Genomic DNA, 19719 nt, shown 5'->3' with positions numbered 1-19719 from the left:
AACATAGGCAGAGGGCAATGAGGGCTCAATCTCTCTCACTTTCCACAACATCCACAGCAGCATCCACAACAATGAAATCATGGTTCCTTGGGCTCAATGAACATAGAATTCGTTTCGTTTCTGCCCGCAGTTTCATCTCTATTTCTCTTTCTCAGGAGTTCCTAAAGAACAAGGACCCTTGTGTCTCCTTTCGTAAACTTGGGAAGCATTGCATATTCATGCGTGTAGTCATGTGTGCTCTGTAATATTAACTCACATTCTTTATAACAAGTATCCGTTCCAAAGCAACCAACAAATCGGTAGGATGAGACATAACTGTCAGGAAAACTAGGAAAATGCAGGAAATAGTCCCGGAGCTTACACCACGCACAGTTTCTGAAGGAAGAGAGAGTTCAAGAGATGACCTGAAGGGATACAAAGAGGGAACACTGGGCAGCAAGTTGTGCAGACTTATCTTGTGCAGAGGTATCTGTTTGGTTTGAAGATGAGTGTGAAGATGAGCAGGATTAAGTAAGGCTGCTTAGGGTTGGACTGTCAAAGTCCTGAGTAGTCAAGAGGTCTTCCCGTCTGAAACATTTACAAGCACGTGACTTACTCTGAGGAATAACAGGGAATTTCTTTTTGAACTTTCTATGTCATCCTGTGGTCACCTCCTGAAAACATCCTTGGACTACGTAACTCGATGCCAACATGCAGGAAAGCAAGCCACAAGCTGCTTAGAATGACGCGAAGCGACACCATCCACTCCTCGTGGGGAAATGAATATGGGGAAGGGAAACTTGTATCTGGATGAAAAAAATAAAGAAAATTCGAATTCGAGAGGGAGACCCTCCTCATCTCCACCGTCAAATTGATGAAAGCCAAGGGATCGCTGGTTCCTTTCTCTTCTTGCTTCTAATGAAGCCATGTACTACTGTGGTCGTTTAGGACTTCCTGATGGCTGCTCTTTGCTCATGATTTTTTGGCCTCACGCAATGAAATCTTTCTAATCGTTCAAGGGTCTAAAAATTCAGAGGTTTTAGTAAGGAGACTTGTACGATTTGGGGAAAGAAGAAGGTCATTGCACATTTTCTTCCGCTTGCGTTTCCTTTCGTAGACATTGGGAATCAGTAGGCAAAGGCTTCAGCAGCCAGGAGATCAGAGAGAGAGACGAATGAAGTTTGAGAGGCAGTGTGGAGGGGCATCTGACTCCGAAACGAGCAAGGCTTGATGGGGAGTCTCAGCCGTGCTTTAGGTATTGCTGGGGTGACTCTTCACAAATCACTTCTGCTTTCGGTGGTCTTGTCAGTTCTCTGAAACCTTCCTTTCACAGACAGTACTAACCTGCCCTGGTCAAGGGAAGGAATTGCTCGCAGTGGCTTACAAGTCTAATCTCTGGCACTAAAAGGAACTGTGGCATATGGACTTGCACCATAGCATGTCATCTGCAGAACAAGCTCGTTTGAATGAAAGGGATCTTATTGGGTTTTCTCAATGTAACCACCAGGATAGAAACGTATTTACAAGAGAACATCATTTCTCAACTGAACTCATTACAGGACACATGAATTCTGAACTAAATTCACAGACAAAGAATCAGGTCTGAGGAAGTGCCAGGATTATTTTTCCTTTGGAAATGACAAAATCAATCTGATGATCTCAAAATTGAGAGGGAACAAAACCTAACTCTTAAAATGGAAACCATTAAGAAGGACCATCTCAAAAGAAGTAGGAAAAAACTCCTCTTCCTTGATGCCATACTGCAAGGCGAAGTCAAAAAAATGCGATCTGAATCACTAAGTAACTCTCTCAGCTATTCGGATTAGGCCAAGAAACACGACAGCAAGTGATGCAGAGAATACACCAGCACTTCATGTGGAATTCACTGTGTTAGTGTCAGTTGCCTCAGACGTAGACAAGAATATGGTTGCATGCAGTGAAATGCACAAGAATGAAAAGACTGACAGATCTTCCCTAGATGAGGAGCAGATAAATGCATATTCCCCAGGTCAACAACTTGTATTGGAACACAATCAACTGAAACATTGAAACCTGAATAGGACACGATGATCATCATTTCTGCAGTTTATAAGGACAGCATGACAAAGATATTCCCTGGTAGGACAAATGGTCTCCATTCTATCTAATTTCATAGTAGCAGTTACTGCGATTCTGTACTTAGAGTTTCTATTCCTGAGTTTTGGATACGAGTTGTCATGATTAAAGTTCAAAATATCTGTACCACGCTAAGCCTACCCCAATCAGCCCTCTCTCACTCAACACAAAGTCCAGGGCAAGTCATGTGGTCATTTCTCTGATGCCATGGGGGTCTTTGGCAAGGAAGGAAAAGCACAACCCCATTATACGATAAATAAGGACAACTCTTGGGTTAAGGAATTGAGACTATGCAGGGAGACACAGGGATCATGTCAAACAAACCTGGAAGCTATTGCTGGCAACTTACCTTTTTCTTGGGTGCCCTATACAGCAGGTGGGCACTCGTCCGTGCCTGGGGAAGCTTTACGGTTGAATACACAAACAACAATGCTCTGTGTGTGTGTGTGTGAGTGTGTGTGTGTGTGTGTCTGTGTGTCTGTCTGTGTCTGTCTGTGTCTGTGTCTGTGTGGCTATCTGCACGTGTGGGAAGAATGTGGGCTTTCCTCATCCAAACCTCATTGCGGCTTGGACCTCACGTCTAATTTGGATCTGGGAGTTCCACAATGTGACTGTCTTGACTGACACAGCGTGCTTGCCCGCCGTTTCCCTAACACGCTTAACCAACGGTGATTAGGGAATGTTGTAGGAAGCAGTCCTTCCATGGCCAGCAACTCGCTTTGAAAACATTGCACTACAATAACGTTAGGGGATTAATCACTCTTTTGGGTCTCCCTGCAACAACAGATCAACAGTGAAGCAATGCAATCCCCCATCTCTATGCAAGTATTTATCAGTCTTGCACTCAACACACTAGATGTTTTCATTATCTAGGAAAAGGCAAATTGATTAACATGAAGCTTTGGGGAAGAGAACCGTCAAAATCCAAAACTGGAGAACAACTCTCTCAGATGGATATTTGAGGTGAATATTCATTGCTAGAAGCCGAATTCTTTAGCTTGTTAAATACTTTAGAAGGCAAGGAAGAAATCACGGTAATCCCGGAGAAGACTTCTTTATGACAGTGGTCAGTGCTTGCGGAATATGTCCCGCTGATTAAGGGTGAAAACAAAATACCTGTCCCAAAAGACCTGCTGGATTGTAGGCTGCATGAGACTAGCAATAAGCATGAATTTTGCCATCGCATGATTTGTCATTGATTCTTTCTTATCTATTGCAATAAAGACTGCAATGTGACAACTTGAGAAAAGTTGCGACCCACGCAAAATTCCTCATGTCAACTGCAGTGGCTTCTCCATGAGCTTCTTTACCTTCTGTTTGTGGAGGGAGCTGTCGTTCACCGTGCCTCTGAAGGACGGGTTTGGCTTGTGGAATCGCAGCCGCGTATGCGTTCTCAGGGCCACTTCCAGCTCCAGCTCCTTCTTCACGTTGGGCAGGACTCGTCCTAGCGCGTGTCGATCGTGACAGGCTTTTGCTCACTGGCAGTGACTGGACGGGATGAATCAACTTCACGGTCACATCTTTAGGACGTCTGTAACTGTCGTTTTCCCGAGAACTGATGGTCGATTCGTCTGAAAAGGAAATAGTGGAGCTAAATTGTATATCACTTTTATCCGCCTGACATATGATTGAAATGTCTCATGACATGTGACTCCAATGACTACCCAACTTTATGACTTGATCTTGTTAATGTACACATCATCTATTTTATCTCTTGTGTCACGTGTGCAAAAATAATCCCACCAACGGTTTCTTTCTTGGTTTCAGCCAATCATCTCATTCTCGGATATCCAGCTCTTACTTCTTCATGAAGATTTATCTCCATGAGGAGTCCCAAAGAATTACTTAGGAAGATGCTGCAGGAAAGACTTTGCTCTCGAGATACCCTTCTAAAAATACCATGCACATTTGACTTCTCCAATTCTTTAGTGTTAGGAAATAGTTTCTTCCCCAACAATGTGCAACCTGTGCTTCACCAACAGCGAAATATCAGGTGAGAAAACTCCCCTTTAGTGGTGGAAGTTGGCACGCTCTCTGCCTCATATAGTGCTACAGAGTGTCCCAGAGCACAAAGGCGTGAAGCAACTCGCCGAGGATCGCCTAGCCAGGCTATGTCAGAGATGATACTTCAATCTATGTCTCTGTGACTTTGAGGAGAGCTCTCTATCCACCATGTTTAAACACTTTCTCACAGAAAATACTCACAGTTGCCATCCGTTCACTGACATTATTTTCTGTAACGACCTCCCATTTCCTCTATGATTAGTCACAATAATATTGTCACATTTAAACTACTTTAGTCACGTGGTAAGATTTCTTTTTATTCACTAATCTAACTTGCTACAGATTAATCTTTTCACTTTCAACACCCACAATCAATTCAGCATGAAAATCACATTTTATTGAACGTAAGCGTTTCCTTTGAATAGGTGAGAAGACTACTTCTATACATAGAGTACACAAAAGTGCAACTAGAGGACTATGAGGTAAGAAAGTGATCGAAGCAGCAGAGGAGGGAATCCACATTTACTTTCTTTGGCTTTCAACTTTCTCTGACACTTCCTTCAATCATGACATTCCTTCGAGTTATTATTCCCCAATTTCCTTCCTCCTACATACTCTCTCTACAAAATCTCTTTTCTAAAGTTACAAGTGTCTGAACATTCACAGGTTGTAGTAAGGAGATATGTAAGTTGTTTTTTTTTTTTTTTAAGATGGAACGTATTACACAATTTCTTCATTTTGCATTTTGTTTGATAGACACAGGGAATCAATAAGCAAAGGTTTAAGAGCCAGGGCATCAGAGAGAGACGAATAAAGTTTGAGAGGCAGTATGCATAGACATCTGACTCTGGAATGAGAAAGGACTGAGCTGGAGTTTCACCCGTGATTTTGATATTGCCTCTGTGACTTTTAACATACCACTTCCCCTTTCCGTTTTCCAGTCAGTTCTCTGAAACATTAGTTTCACACAAAGTTCTAAAAGTGCCCTAGTCAAGAGAGTTAACTGATCCCAATGGAATTGCAAGTCTAATCTCCAGCACTAAAAAGAATAGTTTGACATTGACTTGTATCATAGGGAAGACATCTGTTTAATGAACTCATTAAACTAAAATTGATCTTATTGTGTTGCCTGAAACTAACCGTCAGAACAGAAAAGTGATTTACAAGAGGATGGGAATTCTAAATTTAACTCATTAGTGAACAGATGAACTTCTGAACTAAATTCAGAGACAAAGAATCATGACTCAGGCAGTGAGAGGACGATTTAAAAAAAAAGAGACAAAATCAATCTGATTCACTCAAAAGAGAGAGACAGAACAAAACCCAGCTCTTAATATGTGAAATCACTGGCAAGGACTGTCTCAAAAGAAGCAGGAAAAAAGTCCTCTTCCTTAATACCATATTCCAAAGGCAAGTCAAAGGAAATGAGATCTCTATCATTAAGTAACTCTTTCAGCTACTCTGATTCGACCAAGAATCACGACTGCAAGGTGTGCAGATAATAAGCCAGCAGTTAATGGGAAATTCACTGTAACACTTTCAGGTACCTCAGAGGTAGACAGAGTATGATGGCATGGAGTAAAATTCACAAGAATAAAAAGATTAACAGAATTTTCAAAGATTAGGAAGAGATAACTATAAATGTTCCAGGTCAAACAAATCTACTGAACCAAAATGAACATAAATCTTTAAACCTGAATATGACACAATCACCTTCATTTATGAAGATTCTAATGACAGCATTACCAACATAGTCCTTGGTATGATAATTTTATTCCATTCTATCTAATTTCATAGAAGCAATTATTGTAATTCTGTACTTAGAGTTCTTATTCCTTGGTATTTGATATGAGTTCTCATGATGAAGGTTCAAAACATCTCCACCACACTTGTACCACATTATACAATAAATAATATAAATGCTTAGGCTAAAATTGCAACTATGCACTGCGGCTGTGCAGTGAGATACAGAGATCATGTAAGGTAAACTTGGAGGCTATGGCTGGCAATACATCTTCTTTGTTTGATACCCTATAAAGCAGGTGGACACTCGTCAGTGAGTGGGATTTCCTTAGGGCTGAATGCATAAACTAGAGCGCTGTATGTAAATGTGTGGGAAGAATGTGTGTTTGCCTCATCCTAGCCCCACTGAGGCTTGAATCTCACCTCTAATTTTGATAGGGGAGTCCACAAGCTGTGGTTGCCTTGACTGACATGTCGAGATGTAGGGGTAGTTGCTCCCCGCTTCTCCCCAGACCCTGCGAGAAGGGTGATTAGGGAATGTTGACGGATGCAGTACTCCCATTGTCAGAAACACCCTTTCTAAAGATCAGACGAGAATAAAGCAAGAGGATTAAGCCCTCTGAGGTGTCTTCTGGCCCACTACATGAACAGTGAATCTATGACAGCAGCCATGCCGTGCGCTAGTATTAATCTGTCTTGTAATCAACTAACTCGTTCATTTCATATCTCGGAAAAGGCAAATTGATTAAATTTCAGCTTTGGGGAAGACAGCTCTAAAGAATCCAAAACCACGCATAGATGGGCATTTTGTGTGGATATAAATTCATATAAGCCGAATTGTTTAGCTAGTTAAATATTTGAAAAGGGAAGTAACAAATCGCAGCTGTCCCAGAGAAGATTAATTTATCACATTGGTCTATGCTACTGCCTTTCAGTGCTTGTGAAACACGTTACATTGATTCAAGGCAAATATAAAAATACTTGGTGAAAGACATCTGCTTGATTCTAGGCTCCAGGAGAGGAGAAACGCGAAGTGAATTTTGTCATCACATGACTTTATCATTTATATTTTCGTATCTCTTGTAATAAAGATTGGGATGTAACAATTTGAGAAAGCAATCGGCCCATGGGAAATTCATAATGTTAACTGTGCAGGCCTCTTCATTAGTTTCTTTACCTTCTATTTTTAGAGGGAGCTGTGGCTCACCCTGTTTCTGAGTGACTGGTTTTGCTCCTGGAATCACAATCTTGTACACATTCTCAGGGCCACTTTCAGCTCCAGCTGCTTTATCTTCTTGTACAGGAGACACTCTAAACTCATTGGATCCTGAGTGTTCTTTCATCACTGGCAGTGAGTGGCACGGATGATTGACATTACAAGTCCTATCCTTAGAGTATTTGTAGCTCTCCTTTTTCCGATGACTAATGGCAGATGCATCTGAAAAGGAAATGGTGGAGTTAAATAGTACATCCGTTTTATCCACCTGATGCATTATTTAAAGTTACCCCAGGATGTCATTCAAATTACTACCTAGCTTTATGATTTTATTTTCTTAATTCATGTGTCATGTATTTTATCTCTTTTGTAACGTGTGGAAAAATACTCCCAATAACGGTTTCTTTTTTGGAGCCTATCCTCCCTTTCTCAATTACCAGTTCTTACTCCCTCATCAAGATTTATCTCCATGTGTAGTCTCAAAAAATTTCTTAATACGATGCTTCAGGAAAAGCTTGTCTTTTCAGATAACCTTTTAAAAATAACATGCTTTTGACTTTTGACTTTTCAAACTGCTTAGGCTTTGGAAATCGACTCTGAACCTAAGATTTTTTATCCTGTCATTAATTTATAGAGAATGCTCCTGTAAGGAAACTTCCCTCTAATAATGGAGGCTGGTTCCATCTCTGCAACTTATAGTCTTAGACAGTTTCCTTAGGCACTTAGAAGTTAAGAGACGTGCCCAGGGTTACCGAATCAGTGTGTGTCAGTGATGAGACTCGAAACCATGTCTCTTTGCCTTTGAGGCCAGCTCTCTATCCACAGTGCTAAAATTTTTTTCTGGAGAACATGCTTACAATTAGGATCCTTTCAATTACTATAGTTTAAAAAATGTACGAAGTATAGTCGCATCATTTTTTGTAATGTGAACGGCTTTAATTTGACTAGAAGATACGCTTTTTCATGAATATGCTAACTTCTTGAAGATTAAGCTTTTAGCTTTCAATATGCATTACAAATTTAGCATGAAAATGCCAGTTTACAGAGATTAATTGTTCCCTTTTCAGATATGATATGGCTATTTTATACTAGATTCAAAGAGTGCAAATAAAGGACAACGATGTCTGAAAGGGATAAACACCAGTATATGTAATCAATATTTAATTTTCTGGGTCTTTAAATTTTCTTCCATCCTTCCCTTAGTCATGGCATCCAATATCTCCTCTCCTTTTCACTATCTCGTTTCTCAACTTTTTTATATTCACTCCTTAAAACCTTTTATCGCGTTTTGGTCTAACACTAATGAAAGTGCTTACTCCCAGATTATCAATGGTTTCCTAACTACTAAGTCTTACAACCTTCTTCTCAGTCTTCCTCTTTCTTGACCTTACATAACCTCAGGAAGTGCTAAAATCCCATGCCTCAGGGATAATCTTCCTCCATAGTATTTCTTTGCCACTCTCCTAATTTCATTGGGATGTGATCAGAACAGCTTATAACAGACTTTCTTCACGTATTGACCAGGAGCCTAGACTGACTGACCGCAGGATTATTCTCATTATACTTTACCTGAATTTCAGCAAAACATTTGGCAAATTCTCTCATGTCTTCTTTGTGGACAAAATGGCAAACGCAAGTTAAAGCACGAGACACAAGTAGTATGGCTAGATAAATTTTCATCTCCCTTTCTTGCAATTCGTTCGACTATGTGCTCCACATGATTCAATATAGCAGCCATAACGGCTAGGGCAATTTTAGATTTCATTAAAACAGAGATCATGTTCAGAGCAAAGGAAATGTTAGTCTGGTTGACCTCTGCTTGAATACTGTGCTTAGTTCCGGGCAGCACATTCTAGGGCTGTCTCCTCGATCTCTCAGCCTGTTTTTCCTCCTGAACCTTAAAATTCAACATGAACAGATCTGAACGCATCATTTCCTGTCTTCTCATCTCTGCCTCTGAAGTCATCAATCCTTTAATATTGCTCATCTTTGTTAAAAACAGGCCCTCTTCTCAGTCGTCTGGCTCTGTTTTAACACTTCTTTCATTACACAAACGTGTGTGTGTGTGTGTGTGTGTGTTTATGTAGACACAGAGATCCGAAAGTTACTAAGTCCTTTTAATTCTACCTCTATATAACATCTGTCATCCTCTCCAGTTCCTTCATTCCTACATCCACCTCCTATTTCATGAACTTTTACCTGAATTCTTGCAATAAATTACTAACTGATATTCTCATCTCTGGTTCCTGTCTTCTCTGGTCCCTTCAACACAAAGTCAAAAAGTAATCTTCTTAGGGTACTTACCTGGCCATTCTCTTCCTGTAAAACCTTCTGTGGTACCCTACTGACTCCACTCAGAGAGCATCAGAGTTGCGAAATCTTCCTTCCTCAACTATTGTCCTTTTTCATCCTCTGCCCCCTTCAATTTTCCCAAAGCACAATTATCCTTCTCCCTTACCTCCTTTACTCCAGACATAGTTTGCATGTTGTATCGCTTCATGGAAAGTAAATTCCTTGAGGTAAAGGAATGTTTGTTTTTATCATTTCACCCTACAGTAACACAGCAGACATTTGAGATGCACAGGATACATAACAGTTGCTTAGTGGTTATTAACTTGAACTGGGAGAATACATATGTAACTGGATTTATTGCCTTCATGCAATATAGAAAAAAAGCCAGGAACCATAAAAATACAATTTGAAAAATGGTGTTCAGAACAGAAATGTAAAAACCTGAAGCCTACAGGAAATGTCTTCTATTAGCTGTGATTTTTAAAAATTCATTCATCCTCATATTTGTAAAAAGGGGAAAAAGTACAATACCATAAATGACATCTGGATCATCTACAACTAATTCTTCAAATAAATCTGTAAGAGAAGTGGGGAGAAAGGGGAGAAAAAAGAAATGTGAATACTGAAAATTATTTTTTGCAATAAATTACTAACTGGTCTTCTCATCTCTGGTTCTTACCTTCTCTGGTCCATTCTATACAAAGGCATGAAATATTTTTCTTTAGGCACATAACCAGGCCATCCTCTTGCTCTAAAGTCTCCTGTGGTACCCTACCTGCCTCAGTTGCACGGACATCAGAACTATAAAACCGTCCTTCTTCAACCAATACCCATTTCTATGCTCTATCCCTCTTCAATTTCATAGAACACTATTATCTTTCTCCACTCCCTTAACCTCCTTTACTCCAGTGTTTGTAATATAGACCATAAAAAGGAGAAATTGTAGGTGAGTAAAACTATTTATAGCAACTCTTTTTGTGTTGGCAATAATTGGAAATTGAGGGAATACCTTTCAGCTGGCAATGGTTGAGCCAATTGTGGTATATGAACCTAAGGGAATATTATTTTTCTATAAGAATTTTGTAAGAATTAATTCTATAAGAATTGATGAGCAGGTAGACTTGAGAAAAACCTGTAAAGACATACACAAACTGATGCTAGTGAAGCGAGCAGAAAAGAGAAACCATTGCATACAGTAACAGAAAATTTATATGATGACAAACTTCGATCGATTTAACTCTTCTCAGCAAGACAAGTATCTAAGACAATTTCAAAAGATTCGTGTTGGAAAATGCTATTGAAAACCAAAGAAAAGAATATGCAGATAGAAGGATACAATTTTCTTCTTCTTTTTTTGGGTCTTCATTCTCAGAGTTTTTCCACTGGGTTCTAATTCATCTTTACAGCATGAATGATGTGTAAGTATCTTTGATTAAAAAAACAGAATTGTGCAAATGGAAAAAAATCCACTAAAGAAAGCAACTCTTTTAAAAGTAGAAATGGCCAAGTGGAAAAGGAGGCACAAAAGCTAACTGAAGAAAATAATGTCTCCGAAATTAGACTCTGGAAATGTCCGTAAATCAGAGAAGGATTGAGTTGGTCAAACAGAAAGTCATAGAAATGATCAATAATTTTATCAAAAGAATGACAATAATGAGAAAACCCACCAAAACATGGGATGAAGTCAAAGCAGTTCTTAAGGGAAATGTTATACCTCTACATGCTTACAATGATTAAAATAGAGAAAGAGATCAATGAATTGGGCATGCAAATAAAAAAGCTAGAAAAAGAACAAATTAAAAATCTCTGAACATATGCCAGATTAGAACTGTTGGAAATCAAAAGAAAGTTAAATAAAATTTAAAGTAAGAAAACCAATGAACAAATACATAAAACTAAGATTGGTTTTATGAAAAAATCAAAAACATAGATAACACTTTAGTTATCTTGATTAAATAAGAAACAAGAAAAACCTATTCCCAGAGTCAAAAATTAAAATGGTGAATTCACCAGCAATAAAGAAGAAATTAAAGCAAGAATTAGGCACTATTTTGCTCAACTATAGGCCAATAAATCTGACACTCTTGGTGAAATGGATGAACACTTACAAATATATGAATTGTCCAGATTAATAGAAGAGAAATGAAAATACTTAAATAATCCCATTTTAGAAAAAGATATCGAACAAACAATCAACGAACTTCCTAAGAAAAAATCTCCAGGGCCAGATGGATTTGCAAGTGAATTGAACCAAACTTTTGAAGAAAAACTAATTCCTATACTATTTATGCTATTTGGAAAAACAGGTGAAGAAGGAATCCCACCAAACTTCTTTTATGACACAAATTTGCTACTGATACCTAAACCAGGAAGACTCAAAATAGATAAAGAAAATTATAGACGAGTTTCCCTAATAATATTCATGCAAAATTATAAATGAAATGTTAACAAAGAGAGAGGGGAGGGAAGTGAGGGAGAGAGAAAAAGTTAGAACTTAAAATTTTACAAATTGAATGTTGAAAACTATCTTTACATGCAGTTCGAAAAAATACTACGAAGAAAAAAGAAAAAAAAGCCATTTAAACACTAATTGAATGTCCTTTGCACTGTTATTCAGAAAAGCAGACAAAATTTAGAAAAAGAATTAAGAAGTAAACAATTAAGATGCCTATACCGTGTTCATTTCAATAAATTTCAAACTTTCCTAACCATCTATGTTGGTTCTGAAATATTCCACTTTTCATTTAAGTGCTGACCCTATTCTTTTTTTTCAATAAAATAATGGAAACATAAACTAATGCTAGAAGGGATATCAGAGGATATCTAGTCCAACACAATTATTTTAGAGGTGAGAAAAATGCAGCTGAGGAATGTCAAGTGACTAGTTCACATTCGCACAGGTGATATTTGAATCCAGTTTTTCAGACTCTGATCTGTGTTTTTCCAATGAGAATGTGCCTGCTTCTTTTAATTTGAAATATTAAATATAATAGAATATTTTCCAGCTCCTGGGCACATAGCACTCTATCTTCAGCCTTAAGCTAAAGAGACTGTGAAAGTGGTCACTATGCAGGTCAGAATTGCAGCTTAGAAGCTGAAGGCTCTTTCGATAGCAGTATTGAGGTTCTTTTCTCTGTCTTATTAATTCACTGCAATGCAGTGAAGCAGTATTGATGACCTAAGGGAGTACAAATTATGAATTAAAGTTCTCATGCACTTATGGCGCCAAGTCACAGGAGTATTTGAATTTAAAAAATGCACAACCAAAGAGGCAGTTGTATGTCATGCTATAGACTAGTATTTAAACAGTATAAAATATTTTATAAGGGAAGATGATGAATGAAATCATTGCAGTTGACTAGCCATATTATCTATTGTCAAAATAAAAAAAAATACTTCACGAATATCAAAAAATAAATTAGCACAGAAACATAGTACTTTAGAAGGGATAGAATTTCAGAGGGCATTCCAAACTCTTTACTTTCTGTTTGTAAATGGAAACTAAATGAAAATGAAATTCAACGAGTTGAAGGAGCTAATTTGTGGAAGAGCCAGGAATACACCACATAGTCCTAACTCCTGCCTGCTTTATCTATCTACACTACAGCACTGTCTCATTGGAGAAGAATAACTTTACTTGCTTGCATTTGTCATTCCCGGCTCATGGTATTACCCACGATGAACTATGAAGGAAGATGACATTACACAATTAAAATTTTATGGTTGCAAAAAAGAAAACTGAGTATCAATATTCAGAGAGCAGGAAAAAAAGAATTTTGGATTTCAGTGTTTTGGGATAATTTATGGCTTTTCTCCCACGACCCTGAATTAAAATATCAAAGTAATCAGAATAAAGAATTAGGGAATACACAACTCCAGAAGATAATAATTTTTCAAAGTTGCAGAAAACTCATAATATTGGGTGATTCTGACAAAGAATTTAGGGTTATTCACAATTAATGTGAACACAAGAATGCAAGAGATAATGGCAAGAAAGCAAGATGTTGTTCTAGGGAAGTGAAAATGACTACCAGGCCCCAGGATCAGAATTCTAACACACTCACACTTCATGATAAGAGTCCTGTTCCCTTTGACAATATGATTTGTAAGGAAATTTGTATGCAAAGGGTTCACGATTAAAAATACTCAAGAAAGAAAAGGTTCTCAATTTATTACTACTCTAAGCTTCACCCAAAATCAATGAAGGTTTATGGTTTAAGGTAAATAGTTCCCTAACTCCGCAAGTTCAAACGAAGTGAAGAGATCATCAGTTTCAAGTCTAGTGACAAGTGAAGCGATGCGGCGCTACTTCACTTATCCATCGAATAAAGAATTTTACCAGTTTTTTGAGGAACGTAAATGGAGTGCAACAAATAAATGTCTTTTGGTGGAGAATGGGTATTTGAAGAAAAATATGTATTTTATAATAGCAATTTATAAAAATTTATTGTTCTTCTTATGACTATCCCCAGTTGTTTTAAACTTTTAAAATTCTAACACCAATAAGTTTATGTTTATACTATGATTTTGGCTGCTATAGAAAATGTTATTGGTTGCTATATATTTCATAAAATCATTGTCCACAATCAGTTATCTGCCATGACCATATTTGTGAATAGTTCTTATCTCTCAGAATTCCTAGTCTTCAATTGTCTTTATATTTAGTTCTGTATTCTAGAATATAACATTTTCTTGATTGGTAAACTTCATAGATACTCCATCTTCAATGAAATTCCTTAGTACAATTATGTTTATTAAAACTGGATATGGCACTTTAAAAATATTTGCACCGAAAATTTGTTTGTATAGTTATATGATAAAAACTGAGGAATAAAACTTGACTTTTTTAGCTTTAATCGCTTGTCATAACAATTTCATGTATGTAGCTATGGATAGCCTATTTTACAAATGAACAAATGAGGGAAAATGTGGTTCACTTATCACCTGAATGGCTATAGGAAATTGAAATACGTTGTTTTGGAAAAGGTGATTTTTCAGGTAGTAATAATATATACCTACAATTAAATACTCTTTCTTCTGCCATTATGATTTCTCATTTCTTTCACGGAAGGGTTTACATAGTTCATCTCTTTCAGATAGATAGTGTAATATACCATGGTTAAAAGTACATGATAACACTTTCCTTTTAGCTCTGTTAGCATGTTCAAGTCACTTAAGCTTTCTGTTCCTCAGTTTCATCCCCATTCAAATGAGAGTACACAGAATCAGAACACCCACACGAAATTTCTCACAAGGCAATGAGTAAATTGATTTGAAAAAGAAATCTCATAAATGTGGAATGAATTCATTATTACAAGTCCTGGTCATTAAGATTCCAAAGGGCCCAGCTGGCAGGATTAAATATTAAGAGCTAACTCAGAAAATCTCCTCACATTGAAAGTTTGAATCAAGAGATTAGAAAGTCTTTCTAGGGCCATGTTGGAGATGGGCACATATGTAAATATCTACCAAAATTCTAGGAACATATATGTATTATATTTCATATCTCTGTTACAGGGCCCAGCTAACTCCTGTGGCTTTTGTATCTTCTATGGTATCTCTGACATGAAAGCTTTATGAAGATTAACGAATTTTGGAAACACTTAAAATGTATACATTTTGAAAGCTTGGATAAATGATTTACATAGAGTTCCAAAAATGGAAGAGGGCTTTGCTCATCACTTATTTTACTATTCTATCTTTATATGTCCGATCAGGTCATCTGTGTGTGTGTGTGTGGGTGGGTGTGTGTCTGTATGCAAACATGTTACAGTTATAGGAGGTCCTTATATGTTTATTTTCCCCATGTTTAAGAATCAAATATAAATAAAATTGCTAAATGTAATATATTTTAAAAGTATTCAAAGCTTTTTTGATGATTTGGTTAAATACCTTTAGAATAATGAAGAAATGTGAAAATTGGTATTGTAACCTACTTGAAGAATTTTTGGATAAAAAAGAAAATACTAACACAAAAAATATTGAGGTTGTTTTTAGTAAACAGTTCCAGGATAGTAAACTTCAAGGGTAATTTAGTAAATAATAAATAATTAGAAGTAATAAAAAATATATAAAATAAATAATAGAACAATTCCAAACGTTTTAAATAGAATATACATATATACATGTATATGTACACACGAATTTTAAGACTGCTTTTTCATTTCCATTAATTACTTCTTTGGATTTGTCAGTCCTACCTTCTTTATCCTCATCAGGTCCATGGAAAGAAACTTTTGGATCAGAAGAACTCTCCGAACTGCTGATTTGGGATGAATTGAGCTGCTTAGATTTCTTCTGTCTTTCATATGTTTCAATTTCTAGGTAATTGCTATGTATAAAATAAAATATAAACCATAATATTTCTACATCAAACAAGATAAAATTATATGCACCAAGTTTCATCATATCTCAAACTTTAAATAATTAGATTGTCACCAAAATTTTTTTATTCTTTTGATAAAGTATGTAGAGTATAACTAATTACGTATATTTACTACACCTGCACTCTGAGTCACAGCAATATAGAATTAAATATAGGCTCAGAGCTTTAGATCATCTACTCCCTCTCTTCATTTTACAGATTAAGTAACTGAGTCACGGAAAAGTTAACAGCTATCCAGCATCACACATGTATTGGGAAGCATGATTTCTCCCAAGGTATCTCTGACTCCAAATGAAGCACTTTTTCCCCTATACCAAACTGCCATTCTGTAAATTTTAATGTTGGCTGTTAATATCTATGAATTACCCCTTTTATTATCTCTCATTTGCAAGCATACCAGACGTAATGTGATTTTTTCTAAAACACACTTTTGTCTAATATAAGTGAAATGTGTCAGGTAAGGTTAAAAAACAAAGTGGACGGAGGAAAGATGGTGGAGTAGTAAGACACACATACACTAGCTCTTCCCTCATAGCCCATAAAATACGCGTCAACAACGACTCTCAACAAATTTTAGAGCAGCAGAAGCCACAGAACAAGGAAGTGAAAGAGATTCCCAGCCCAGGGTGAACTGGAAGGTCGACGGGAAAAGTCTTTTGCACCGCATGCAGAGTGGACCACAGCCTAGTCTTGGCCAGGCAACACTTGGAGGGGCAGGACCAGAACAGCCCTCAGGGGTGGAACCCACAGCAGCAGCAGGGGATCTCGATTCCCTCAACCCACATGTGCCAAAGACAACTTCAAAGGTCAGTGAGAAGGCTTTTTCAACTGCTCCCCCACTATCCCTGGCTCCAGACACTGTTAAAGGCAGCATGGTGGGGGGCAGTGGTGGCTGTGGTGGCTACGGTGGCTGTAGTGGCTGTGGCAGGTAGCAGCCAGCCTCCAATTTGTGTCCCTCAGCTTAAAACCTCTGGGGGAATTGACCAGCTGACATGAATCTCAGCTGCATGCACTAACTGGGGGTGAGGAGGAGCGCTAACATGGTCACAGATTCTGGGCAGAAAAGTTTTTGGTTGCTCCCTGTTCAGTGTTTACTCCTCTCCCTTGATTGAGCCACCTTGGAGGAACTGAGATCTTTCAAGTGTCCAGAGTATACCCTAATCTTGACAAAGGATCCAAAAGTCAAGTAACTGGTTGGGAAAGTGTCCAACAAAGAGGGGGGAGGGGAAGAATAGAGAAGAATACGTTCTTGGTGAAGAGGTATTTTCTCTGATCGTTTTGGATGAGGAAGAAGGTTGCTCACCATCAGGCGAAGACATAAACGTCAAGACTTCTGCATCCCAAACATCCAGAATAAATAGACAATGGCCTCAGGCCAAGGAAGAGCCCAAAAAGGATATTAAAAGTCAAGTTAGATAGGTGGAGGCAAAACTGGGAAGAGAAGTGAGAGTGATGCAAGAAAATCATGAAAAGTGAATCAACAGCATGCTAAAGGAGACAAAAAATGCTGAAGAAAATAAGCTTTAAAAATAGGTTAACTCACTTGGTTAAAGAGGTCCTAAAAGCCAATGAGGATAAGAATGCTTTAAAAAGCAGAATTAGCCAAATGAAAAGCAGGTTCAAAAGCTCACTGAAGAAAATAGTTTTTTAAAAATTAGAATGGAAGAGACAGACGCTAATGACTTTATGAGAAACCAAGATCTAACAAAACAAAATGAAAAGAATGAAAAAATGGAAGAGAATGTGAAGTATCTCATTGCAAAATCAACTGACCTGGAAAAGAGATCCAAGACAGACTATTTAAAATTATGGGACTATCTGAAAGCCATGATCAAAAAAAGAGCCTAGACATCATCTTTCATGAAATGCTCAAGGAAAACTGCCCTGATATTCTAGAATCAGAGGGCCAAATGAATATTGAAAGAATCCATCAATCATCTCCTAAAAGAGGTCCAAAAAGAGAAACTCCTAGGAATATTGTAGTCAAATTCCAGAGTTCCCAGGTCTAGCAGAAAATATTGCGAGCACCTAGAAAGAAACATTTCGAGTATTGAGGAAATACAGTCAAGATAATAGAAGCTCTAGCACCTTCTATATTAAGGGAACAAAAGGCTTGGAATAGGATATTCCGGAAGTTAAAGCACCTGAGATTAAAACAAAGAATCACGTACCCAGCAAAACTGAGTATAATACTTCAGAGGAAAAAATGGTCATGCAAGGAAACAGAGGACATTCAAGCATTCTTGATGAAAAATCAAGAACTGAAAAGAAAATTTGGCTTTCAAACACAAGAATGAATAGAAGCATGAAAAGGTAAACAGGAAGGAGATATCACAAGGGACTTACTAAATTTGAACTGTTTACATTCCTACATGGAAACATAATATAGGTAACTTTTGAAACTTTTTTTATCTTGGTAGACAGAGGGATTATAAACACACACAGACATATACATATACATATATGTGTGTATATAAATATGTGTGTGTGTCTATATATAGAGAGAGAGAGAGTAAGAGAGAGAGCACATGGTGAGCTGAATAAGAAGAAATCATATCTAAAAAAAGAAAATTAAGTGATGAGAGAGGAATATATTGGGAGGAGAAAGGAAGAAATGGAATGAGGCAAATTATCTCTCATAGAAGAGGCAAGAAAAACTTTTCCAATGGAGGGGAACAGAAGGGAGGTGAGAGAGAAAAAGGGACGCTTACTCTCATCACATGTGGCTCAAGGAAGGAATAACATGCACACTCAATTTGGCATCACAATCTATCTTACACTACAGGAGAGACGGGAACAAGCAGGGTAGAGGAGATGATGGAAGAGCGGGCAAATGAGAAGAGAGAGTAATTAGAAGTGAACACTCTTGAGGAGGGACAAGGTCAAAAGCGAGAATAAAAGAAATGGGGGGCATGATAGGATGGAGGGAAATATAGTTAGTTTTACACAACGTGACTATTTGTGGAAGTCATCTGCAAAACTACACATACATAGCCTATATTGAATTGCTTCCCTTGTCAGTGGGGATGGATGGGGAGAGAGGAAGGAAGAGATGTGAGAACTCAAAGTTTTAGGAACAAATATTGAGAATTGTTTTTGCATACACCTGGGAAATAAGAAATACAGGTAATGGGGTATAGACATTTATCTTGCACTACAGGACAAGAGAGAAGATGGGGATAAGGGAAGGGAGGTAGTGTTAGAAGGGAGGCCACATTGGTGGAAGTGGCCATCAGAATGCAAGGTGTTTTGGGGTGCGGGCAGGGGAGAGATGGGGAGAAAATATAGAACTCAAAATTTTGTGGAAATAAATGTGGAAATCTTAAAATAACAAAAAAACTCACTTCTCTAAATCACACCTTATAAGTAAATTATAGAACTTTTATGAAGATAAGATAATAAAATGTATGTAAAACATCAGAAAACCTTAAAGATGGCAGCTATTGTCATCATCATTATTACTTCTGAAAATTCTGTTCTCAGATTACCTGACTCTACTTTGTAGCCTGTCTCGTGTTTGTTTCCTCTTGAACCTGGATGACCTAACTTGCCCATTTGCCTAATTTCTTCTAAGTTCCTTGAAGTATGCTGGCCAGATGCTTGCTATATTATGCAGCTATGAAAGTCGCAGGCAGTCTCAGTTGTATAAAAGAAAAAGTATTTTACATGCAACTATGTAAAAATAATTAGAATTATAATGTTACTACTTACAGGACATGAAGAGTGTCAATAGCAAAGTCTTCAGCTTTCTTTCCATTTTTATCTTTACGAGAGATATCAATATCATATTTAAGAAGCAGGCTGATCACACCGCTTGGTTCAGAACTGGCAGCAATCATCAGAGGTGTTCTAGAGTGCCAAAGAAACAATTCACATTTAAAAATTTAAACTAGTGACATGTAATTTGATGTTTCTTGATATGTTTCAACAGGATCATATGTCCTATATGAGTCAACATGCATGTGGAACATGAACACCTAGTGAT

At 37.6% G+C, this 19719-nt stretch overlaps 1 protein-coding gene across 2 annotated transcripts in view; it reads right to left on the bottom strand.

Annotated features, from left to right (window-relative positions):
* The window catches only part of LOC140524808 (uncharacterized), a 147307-nt gene that overhangs the window by 102612 nt on the left and 24976 nt on the right, over positions 1-19719 (bottom strand). Inside the window, exons 5-9 of one of the 2 annotated variants that reach the window (XM_072639598.1) lie at positions 19446-19583; positions 15550-15680; positions 9881-9925; positions 7049-7279; positions 3405-3665 (exon numbers count right to left, since the gene is read on the bottom strand). In XM_072639598.1, coding sequence (XP_072495699.1) covers positions 3405-3665; positions 7049-7279; positions 9881-9925; positions 15550-15680; positions 19446-19583 — 806 coding nt within the window. Of the gene's footprint in view, positions 1-3404; positions 3666-6264; positions 7013-7048; positions 7280-9880; positions 9926-15549; positions 15681-19445; positions 19584-19719 lie in introns of those variants that run through there. The other variant, XM_072639599.1, reaches the window with a different exon arrangement.

This window comes from Notamacropus eugenii, chromosome 2 (genome assembly GCF_028372415.1).
Source record: "Notamacropus eugenii isolate mMacEug1 chromosome 2, mMacEug1.pri_v2, whole genome shotgun sequence".
NCBI lineage: Eukaryota > Metazoa > Chordata > Mammalia > Diprotodontia > Macropodidae > Notamacropus > Notamacropus eugenii.
The sequence above is the reverse complement of the archived record's forward strand: the minus strand, read 5'-3'. Positions and strand labels throughout refer to the sequence as shown.